Source organism: Chaetura pelagica, unplaced genomic scaffold, assembly GCF_000747805.2.
Source record: "Chaetura pelagica isolate M959 unplaced genomic scaffold, ChaPel_1.0 scaffold3, whole genome shotgun sequence".
Taxonomy (NCBI): Eukaryota; Metazoa; Chordata; class Aves; order Apodiformes; family Apodidae; genus Chaetura; species Chaetura pelagica.
In genome coordinates, this window is record NW_009952974.1 from 1,429,697 (window position 1) to 1,440,838 (window position 11,142).

At 38.3% G+C, this 11,142-nt stretch overlaps 1 protein-coding gene across 1 annotated transcript in view; it reads left to right on the plus strand.

The window, feature by feature from the left end:
* The first annotated feature begins 836 nt into the window (after positions 1 to 836).
* The window catches only part of MYLK (myosin light chain kinase), a 144,594-nt gene continuing 134,288 nt past the window's right edge, over positions 837 to 11,142 (plus strand). The window contains exon 1 of the mRNA XM_009996028.1: positions 837 to 986. Within this exon, the coding sequence (XP_009994330.1) occupies positions 837 to 986 (150 nt within the window). The remainder of the gene's footprint in view (positions 987 to 11,142) is intronic.

An 11,142-nucleotide genomic window follows, 5' to 3' on the forward strand; every position in this document is an offset into this window, starting at 1 on the left:
GTGTAGATTATTGAAGGACTAATAGTCAGTCAGCCTAGTACTAGGGCCTGCTACCACTTTTTTTTCTGGAAAACTTGAAATTTTGCTTTTCAAAAACACAATTTTTAAATTTTTTTTTTTGCTTTCTACTGGGAATTATGTGTAGCAGAGAATCACCTTTGAAGTAGATATGTTTAATGAGGTTTCTAAAATGCCATTTTTTCTAGCATTGTGGAATTTGGTTTCTATGCTTTAAGAAGGATTTGCAGGAGAGATTTGGAATTTCTGCAAAAGCATTTGTTACGTACTAGCATTACTTTAGTGGGAGATATCCAGATATTTCTTAAGACCTTGAAAGCATGGTATAAGAAATCAGATTTTCCACATTCCCGCTTGCAACTTAAATCCAGTGCAAACAGAGGTCTCTTTATTTCATAAGTACTTGTTAAACGCTGGCTCTGCTTTGGAGACTTACTGATTTTGGTGTATTCTGGGCCAGGAAAATCAAAGTCATATTGTGAAAATATCCTCCTGAACTAAGTTATTACCTTTTATTGCAGTTGTAAAGGGTGACTTCTTGTTTAAGGCTCTGGCCTGGGACTTGAGAGTTCAAACTGAGTTCAGCTCAAGGCTCTGACCCTGACCACAACAGTAGGCACACCAGGCAATCTTCCTGGGGGTCAGTTCACCTCCCAGAAGGTAGCAGTTGTCACTTGAGGCTGAAGACTTACTATGTATACAAATATTGCATGCATATAGAACAATCTGCTCCTAGTCTGTTAGCTGTTACTGTAATATAAGTAATTAATCAGCATCACTTTTATATTACTACTTATTTCTCATTTACAGCCCACATCATGGGGGATGTGAAAGTGGTGACATCTACTCGAGTCTCCAAAACCTCCCTGACAGTCAGCCCCACTGTCCCTGCTGAAGCACCAGCCTTTACTCTTCCTCCTCGGAATATCCGAGTGCAACTGGGAGCCACTGCAAGATTTGAAGGGAAGGTAAGTAACAGAGGTAGATGATGGAGAGCTTCTCCATGTGGTTTGCCCTTTCCTGGCAAAGACAGTGAAGTTACCTCTGCAATTCAGGACCATTACTCCTCAAGCATAAACCAGTGTTTACCCTCCTGAGGAGGGTAAAGCATTACAGGTCTGTTTCTGAGTGTTGCAAACCCCAAGTATGTGCTAAGTATAACCTAGTTGAGCATGACAGGCACTGAGCTTAGTATCAATGAAAAACTGCTTTAAGAGCCATGTCTAATCAGAGAGTGCCTATTCTCCTACTGCATATTCATCTCCCTGCATCCCAAATCTGCTTGTTTGTGAAGTTTCACATGAAGACAAATCTAATCCTGCTACAGCATGTTCTTCCTAGAAGTCAAAATAGAAATCTTTAGAGAGTTGTGACATTTCTGTAGCTGCACCAACTGCCATACATGTTCTTAATCTGAAAGGAAAAACAGCATTTTCAGAGGGAAGACTGTTCAAGGAAACTTGTGAAGCCAAAGGGTTTAAAGGGGTGTGTAGTGGGGTGTGTATCCCAGATTCTCACCTAGCCTTTATGCTTGAGTTGTTGAATTGTGCTTACCAGTATCTATATTTCTTTCATACTTCAATCATGGTATGATTTCTTCCTTGTTCTATCTATCTATCTTCCTTTTACCCTTTTTTTTTTTTTTTTTTTTTTCCTGGAGCTGCTGGATTTCCCTTTCAGCTCTTTTATCTTCCTGCCATCCATGTCATGCTCTGATTGCATGCTGACAGCTATCTTATCAAGCTCATCACAGTTTTAATCTTTGAAGTGGTGGGACTTGTCTGACAGAGGCAGGAAACTGCAGCTTTACTGTAATAAAAGTAAGGGCTAGAAGGAATTTGAGAAATTCATAACTTCTGAAACTCAAAGGGCCAGCAGAGGGCATCTGATATTTATCTTATTTGTTTATCCAAGAGCAGGCCAGGAACTAGGATCTTTCAACAGGAAATGGGCAGAAGAGCAGTTTTTTGAGTATGTAATTGTTAATGTGCAAAACCAAAACTCAGAAGTAGCTCTTGGATTTGAGATTTTGAAGAAAAGTTGGCATTTTTTGTAGAAAGCTGGTAATGTCAATAGAAGTGCTTAAACCAAAGAACAAGTTTTTATCCAACCTTTACAGAAACTTTATTAAAAAATTAGCTTACTGTTATTGTCATTATAAGGTACCAGTCAGAAACCTTCTGTGTGTATGACATTGGTCAGTCCCAGTGAGTGTTCCCTTTCGTACTGTATTTATCCTTTTTTAAAATATTTTTTTTTCATTTTTTCCTCAGTATTTCATCTTGCTTTGCAGCACACAGTGGAAAAATGACAACACATTGCTACTTGTGCATGCTATACCTATACATACTCTCCTACACTTCTTCAGTACTGTTCTAACTCTGGTTCTCTCAAACAGAAAAAGTGGCAGTAACAGTACAATGAAATCAAAGCTGAAGTGTGTGATCTTGCTAAGATGTCATTTTATATTTCCTGTATGTCCTAATTAAAACCTCAAATGGGATAATTCAAATTACTGATGCACCCTGTGGACTTTTTATTATTAGTCAAATGGAAGCAGTGGGAAAATATAATGACCTACAAGCCTAGAGTGCCACCTCTGCTTTGCATTTTTTTGCAGATCTGGTGTTAAGGTGTTAATATTTGAGGGATACTTATGCCCTTTTTAAAGTTGCTTTAAAGTTGTAAACTCTGAGGATTATTTTTTTTTAGTAGCTTGGAAAACACACAAATTCAGTACTAATTAAAATGACAGACATATGCTCCTTGAAGAAACAGATTATTAAAGTCCTGGAGAAAACCTAGTTGCCGAAAATCTAAAATCCACTTCTATGCATTTGATATATAAGCATGAATTTCCATCTTTAAAATGGGGATGATAATGTACTAGTGTGTATGTTGTATAGCTGAACTACACATTTAGTGCTCAAAATGCTTCTGTGAGTGCCAAGCACTAAGAGCACAAGCTCCACTGAAATACAAGTGAGAGCTGCAGATACTTTGTGGTAAGTAACCTGCCTTAACGGTTTGGCAAACCAGGGTTGAACAGTTACAGCCCCTGTCTTTGGCACTTCAGCCTCTTGCTGTGCATGGAGCATTGCCTGGTTTCTTGTTCAGCGCATCTTGCTGCCCTGAAGAAGCTTTGTTTTACCTCTTTCAGCTAACACAGGTGAGAAGAAACATATAACAGGTGAAGACATAAACCAGCCAATCATTGTGAATTAGTTCCAGTTTCTTGGAATGCAGCCTAGTTGGAGGCTGATATGAACTTGAAATGTAAAAATTTATTTTTGAAAGTGAGAAAACAACATGCATTTTAATAATTGGACATAAAGTAATGGAAGACAGCATGTTCTCCTTATCTTATGCAAGAAAAGTTAGTTTGAAAATTGTAATGCAGACTATTAAAATTGAGCCTGTGTGATCTGTAGTTTATAAAGTAACAGTGGAGATTTAGGTCAGACATTAGGAAGAAATTATTTACTGTTAGGGTGGTGAGGCAGGTTGCCCAGGGAAGTTGTGGAAGCCCGTTCCCTGGAGGTGTTCAAGGGCAGGTTGGATGGGGCTTGGAGCAACCTGGTCTAGTGGGAGGTGTCCCTGCCCTTGCAGGGGAATTGAAACTAGTTGATCTTCTAGGTACCTTCTAACCCAAATTATTCTATGATTCTATGGTTGGGGAACCTGTGTTTGGTTCTGTTGTTTATAACTTCTAGGTTCAAATTAATATTTTCCTGGTGCTTCTAATTTAGTAACATGGGCAAGGGTAAGGGGGAATGAAGCAGTACATTTTGAAAGGATACTGGCACTTAGTAGCTGCAGTCCTACTAGACTGCATCCTGCAGAGATTGTGTCGTCTGGGTTCATCAGATGTTAGTACTATGGTTACTACAACGTTGCTGCTTCTGTCACTTTTACTCTTCCAGAGGTTCAGAAGGACAGTGGACCTGTTCAGAAGGACAATCTTAATAAAAGCTGTTTATTATTCCTTAGTAATAGAAGTAGCTTCTGGACATACTTAGGTTTTTCTTTTCTGGAAAATAAGCTACAGATGTTACAATGGGTTATTGCTGATAATCTGCTTCATTGCACAGTAGAAATTTTAAACTAGACTCGGGCTAAAGAAAAATAAAAAGTTTTTAAAATGGCTAGACAAGAGATTTTCTTCAAAGAGTTCCTCTGCAGTGGAATGTATCTTATGAGAAAGTACAAACATTTTGATAATCCAAGACAGGATATAAATCTGATGTTGTGATGATCCTGTACTCTCATTAAGTGAACAAGGAAGAGAAAGTCCCAGAGTAAAACTCATTGCTTTTCTTTCCAGTGGCATGTGATATAAGTTGTGTGAAGCTGAAATTCAAGATTAAGGAGAGTAGAGAAATTGAGGAAAAGCCCATAAACTTAGGAAATTTGAGGTAGAAAACAACTGGAGTTATCATTAACAGTAATTGTTTTTATTGTTCTTCCTATTACCACCCTGCTTTTCTTACTAGAATCTCAGCAAGTTTATATCTAACTGCAGATCTGAGTTTTCCAATGTGACCTTAGTGTAAAAAAATAACTCTTTATCTTTCAAGTTTACGAGCTTGATTTTTGACCAGGAGCACTAGTTGAAGATTGGAACCACTTGGCAAGTGGTGATCTAAGTAAGTGATGCTCCCCAAACATCTGTTGCATGGACATCACAGTTGTTTGTTAATCAGCTGCTGTGGTGATTTGTAGGGAGACCATCCCAGATTATTCTGAAATTGTGATGAGGCTTCCCAGCTTTTTAGGAATTGAATGATGTGCTGTTCTTCAATTGCACATCAAGTGTGAGGTGAACAGCTCGGAGTAATAATTTTCTGCCTGGTGCTAAGTAAGGCATTGTAGCTTGCCTGTGAGAGCATGTAAAATACTCAGGGAAAAGAAGAGCAGGTCAGAGTTACCAGGATTTATTTAAAGCTGTTTGTTGCTCAGATGTATTAATCACTGGATTATTTATCAGTGTTTTGCAATATTAAATTGTGATTGTATTTATCTTTCTATAATTTTGTAATGCTTAATGACATCCTCATGAAGGAGATTCCTTTCTTTCTAGCAAATATTATGGGGTTTTCTGTGGCAAGTTTCTGAGAGGACAGGGAAATTCTTGTGAGCCATAGCACCCGAATAAGCACCCATAAATTATTGGGCAAGGTGGTATTTTGATACAGTTTAGAATATTTGATCAATTCATAATCCAAGCACAGTACCCTATCAAATTGTTTCAGACTTTGGATGTTCAATTTCTGAAACTGAGCAGAGTGCTACAATTACATCACAGAGCTGACCTACAAGTATAAGATCGTTGGCCATATATCTAGTTTAAAATGTAATTTGTCTCCATCTTTAACTCTTCAAAACTCAGCTGCACTATTCTATAGTAAAGGTTCAAAGCATCACAGTAGACCAATACAGATACAAGTACTGTAATTTTCCATACAGTTACATAAAAAAGCTTTTAAGCATTTCCAGGAATTTCACTAGCTTTTCTAACTCACACAAGGATGTCAAGCACATATTAATAACAGTGCTGGGCAAAGAATCCTAGAAATATTTTTTTGCTGAAATTTTTAAATCTGTGAATTTTCTTTCCTTGTGGTGGGCAGAGGGTGGACTTAGAAGGTTTCCACAGCTTTGCATGTTTTTGTGCCTACCTGATTTCTTAGTATCTTGTTTACTGGTGTTTCAGAGACTACAGGCTCAACCCCTTAAAACTGACACTTGTCTTATGTCTCAAGCTCCATCCTTTTTGACGAGACCTCTTCCTTCATTTTTAGAAATTTGATTTATAAATATTGGACTTCATTTATCCAGCTCTAAGTTCCCATTGGAGAGGAAGTTATGCCTCCATTGTAGAACCTAGCAGTTATTTAAACGTTGCCCTAATTTCACACCCACCCTACAGCTTAAGGGTTGCTTGCAGCCTGATTTGGCCCATCCTAGTATTAAGGCTCAAGTTCAGCTCTTGGTTGGGTTTGCAAGCCTTGCCATGTGCTTATAAAATGGTGAGCTAATCCTCCGGTTCCCTTTCTGTGTTTAGATGCACTGAAAGGTTCCTTTTTTACTGTCTGGGGAAGTCTTAGGAAGCAGGTTGGTTTTCTGTATCTGAAAAATCCTATGGGATCCTGGAGTCCTGATGATGTGTGTAGGTAAACAGAGCATCAGGGTGGACTGACCCCAGCAGTGCTCTACACTGTGACTGCCAACACAAGGAAGCGGTGAATGTCAGTGCTCTCATCCAGCTTTCTTTATTCCATGTTAATTCTGTAGGGAAAGACACTTCAAGGCATATAGAAAATTACTTAGATTTCTGCAGAAAACTGGTGGAGAAGCTGAGAACAAAAAATGAGAATATTTACTGTTCTCTAACCATTGAATCCCATTCTCTTGATCTTTCCCTCCCTATTTTAATCTTTGGGTTCTGATGCCAATAGAATAGTCTGCAGTAAGGTTGTTGCTTTTAAAAAAAAAAAAGGGGTTGCCCAAAACAAGTATTTTTTTTGTTGATAATTATGTGAATAGCAGCCCATGCATTATTTTGTTGAACTTAAATAGTAGTAGACTCATTATATCAAAAATATAGTATGAGGACTTCTGGTTCTTTAATGTCACTGAAGTGTCAAGCCATAAAAAATGACAAGTCAAGGAACAGTCAGTTTCTAACAAACCCTTCCCTGTCCAGAGTGATATTAACCTCTGCATTTGATTGCAGCAAGCAGTTAACTCAGCCTGCTTTAGCTGCACACATGTATACTTTTTAAGGGCAATATTGATAGTCATTAATTTTATGAGCCTAAAGACTACTTGTGCTACAGCTCTGCTTGAGACAAACACCCCAATGTTGTGTTACAGACCACAGACTGATTGCCTAGGGGTCAGGAAAGAATTTTTCTCCTTGGATAAGCTATTTCACAGTTGGCAACAGCAAAGTATGGGTTGTTTTTCTGCTTCATGTGAACCATCATAAATGGTCCATTGATAGAATCAAGATATCACACTACTGAATCTAGCTGGTATTCTAATCCCAGGGAACTAGATTTCATGCATAAAAAAAAAAAAGGGGTTGCCCAAAACAAGTATTTTTTTTGTTGATAATTATGTGAATAGCAGCCCATGCATTATTTTGTTGAACTTAAATAGTAGTAGACTCATTATATCAAAAATATAGTATGAGGACTTCTGGTTCTTTAATGTCACTGAAGTGTCAAGCCATAAAAAATGACAAGTCAAGGAACAGTCAGTTTCTAACAAACCCTTCCCTGTCCAGAGTGATATTAACCTCTGCATTTGATTGCAGCAAGCAGTTAACTCAGCCTGCTTTAGCTGCACACATGTATACTTTTTAAGGGCAATATTGATAGTCATTAATTTTATGAGCCTAAAGACTACTTGTGCTACAGCTCTGCTTGAGACAAACACCCCAATGTTGTGTTACAGACCACAGACTGATTGCCTAGGGGTCAGGAAAGAATTTTTCTCCTTGGATAAGCTATTTCACAGTTGGCAACAGCAAAGTATGGGTTGTTTTTCTGCTTCATGTGAACCATCATAAATGGTCCATTGATAGAATCAAGATATCACACTACTGAATCTAGCTGGTATTCTAATCCCAGGGAACTAGATTTCATGCATTGACATGCAGCTCATAGTTTCAATCAGTGTAGGGGTACTTAGTTCAATTTGCTGCCCATTGGGTAGTTACTTTTCTGCTCTTCCCCTTCCATCCTCCTCTAGGTAAGGGAGCTGGTAAATTTTAAGGCAAGCCAGGTCAATGTCAAATCCTGCTCTTTTTTTAATGTGCTCTCTACTTGTCCTTCTACCACCCTGCTGTTGCAAAACCCTACCTGTATCTGTTCCAATCAGTTAAGTTCAGTGATGTAAATCAGTTTGCCAACTTCTGAGCTGCTTTTGCTGCTGCTGGTTGCACAGGCATTCTGTGAAACATTAGTGTCTGACAAAATAAACTGGAATCGGGCAATGAGAAGCAAGAAGCAATGGGAAGATTGACAGTGATCCTACCATCTCTTCTGAGATAGAGAGGAGACATATTTACATGGTGTAAAGAGAGTAGATCAGCATTAAAAGAAAGATGGAGGGGAAACACACCCACAGCATTTGTGAATTCTTTCAACTACCTGCTAATGGCAAAACTGAGATCTAACCAATTTGTTTTACTGTGGCTGCTGCATCACCTTTGTATGGCAAAACCTTTATCTTCTTAAGAGAAGCTAAGGCTTTGGACTTGAAGCAGCAATGTGTGATCCATTTCCAGGCCTCAGACAGCAGGCACTTCAGAAGTATGTCTTAATTAAATTGTACATCTAGGTTGGAGATGGCAGGATCTGAAATGAGAGAAGCCCAGATCATGATACAGGATGATGACATGGTACAATATCCTTTGCTGTCAGCATAAGATGTTTGCTGTTACAAAATGTACCAGGCAGCTAATTGCATGAAGCTGCTAGTGTGTTTGGATCTGCACTTTCTGGAGGGGTGCCAGTTCTGAGCCTAAAGAGGAAGAAACTCGGGGAAGATCCATGTTTTGTGGGGAGACAGTTGTCTGATGAAAGCAAATGCTGTGGGAGGAGTTGTGCTGATCTGTAAAACTACTGCAATAAGCTCAGAAACCTGATATGAAACAGAGGCATGCTTTGGGGAGCAAAGAATTGAAAAAGTTATTGATTTGACTGGAAATTTTATTTGATCTTTCCTCATGCTAGTGAGCGTTCTTGGGAAAAATGTGATGTGTTCAGAAGTTACTGAAACATTTCATAACAAGCAGTCATTGGCGTATAGACAGCTGACATTAAAAAGGAAGCTAAACACAAGTCCAGTGGCTGTGAACAGCTTATGGCATATCTTTTTTCTGTTGATATTTCTTTCTTTGTGTAATTGATCTCCATTATAGTCACTTACCACAGTGCTGGGTTTTCACCAGTTGTAATGCATACCTTATTCTATTTGGTTTTGGCTTTTTGTGCAACTCTATTGGCGGATAGAAACAGTAGCTGAAAAGGTTTCAGCTTTTAGACATGGGTGGCTGCTCTTCTGGAAGTGGTTAAGGTGGAATTAAATTAAAATTGCTTATCCACAGAGTGTTATCTACATCCAGAATTATTCCAAGACACTTCCCTTCAACAACCGACACAAGCACGCATGTGCTGGCACCTGTTATCCCGTCTTGCATAGGATATGTCCTTTAGAAAATACTGCAGGGCTGCAAATTGCTGCTTAAGAAATTCCTAGGTTTTAGACAGGAGTTGTGGTCTGTGAGCTCTAGTTTTTTCAGTTTCTCTAACTCATAAATTCAACTCATACCTGTCTCCTTGTCACCTATGGCAATCAGAGTTATACTCAGGCCTTTCCAGGTAGAAATATTCAAGCATTCCTTGCCTGCCTGTGTGCAGTGTGTGTGATGATTCCCACAAGTGCTGTGCTTAGTACACAGTCTCATGCAACTCATCTGTGCATGTGTTGAGGCAACAGCCAAGATTTCTGGATGTTTGGCAGCAAAGTTTGGTCAGACCATTTGCATAGTTGCTCCAATCTACCAGACGTTCAGAAGTTCTAGCCAATACTGAATATCCTCAAATTCCACCCAGAGAAAATTTCTAAGTAGGAAAGAGGCCATGACTGGGGAAGACAGGACATACGATATCCTTATCCTCAGTTGGCATTTCTCAGGGTTGAATTTATTATTTTTTTTACTAATTGAGCCTGTTTTCAGTAACCCACCCAACCCAAACTGTGGAAGACTTATGCCATTTACCATTATCACCTTTATTATTCTGTTTGCTTTCTATCTCCTTTCCAATGTTGTTTATCTATGACCAGTTAGGGACAGGAGTTCTCTGCTCTGTACAATGGCAGAAAGACTGGTTCTCTATTCTTGTTTGTTTTGGTACTAACAACTGTAATTAAAGGAACATAAAAAACATTTATTAAAAAATAATGGTAATAATGATAATCTAAGATTTTTTAGAACACTTCAACTAGTGTACATATGGCACTAAAGAGAATCTCTTATTATTTTGTGTGGTATCTACCCACACCACCATTGATTAAGCTGAAGACAGACATTTCTGCAGCTCCTGGTCACCACTTTTTCTCTTTTTCTTCAACGTGCTTCCAATTATTTCGGATTGTGAGATGGAAGCAATTAAAAACACATTAAGAACATGACAGTAAAAGTCTGTGTGATTTAATCTACCTGCTTTCAGGTTGAGCTGGGAGAAATAAAAACTGTTGTCACTGAAAAGTTTATTATAGATCTCCCACTACTTTGTGATCAGCTAGTAATGTGATGTATTATTGAAAAGCACAGCTTTGTGTCAGCTAAAGAAGGCAAGTGTGCTTAAGGATTTATCCATAGGCATATCCTTAGGGTTGATTTTGAGAACAATTTTCTTCATTAGTAGGGATTTCTGGACTTGCTATTCTTCTGTAGACCTTAAATAGAAATCTGAGAAAAACTTCTTAATTCATGGATTGACAAATTTGCAAAGGAAAAAAAAAAATAAATATTCATATTGTGGTGTAAAGGAGCTTCAGCATTCTACAAAATAATGATGGAATCAATACCATGACTAATTGTAAAGTCCACTATTTGGGAATGATAAGATAAAAATGTCTGAAAAAGCAATCGAAGAAAATCTAGATGTTTCCCAAGAGAAAAGCAGCTAATCAGCATATGGCTATGAGGTGTGTTCAGAGAGTGAGGCCGTGTAAGTCAGGCTAGAAGCAGCCAGTAGAATTCATCTCATTTTTCTTGTCCCATGATGGTTAAACATGAATCTCTCGCATTTCAACAAATCTTACTAGAATCTTCAATTCTGCTTTTAATTTGAAAAATATCATCATCTTTTCAAAACTAGACTCTGTTGCTCCTCTGGGCCAGTGTGTAAGTCTTTGTTGTCATCAATTCAACTGGAAATAAAACTCATCATGTAGCATTGTGCTTTCTTATTTAAATAAATGTTCTTAGTAATACATGAAACATGAGAGTAACTTATCACTGTGATGTTTTAAATTTGCTTTTTTAGGGAATTGTGCATTTGACTCCTTTCACAGTCATAACAAGTTTAAAGGTGAAAGAAGCAG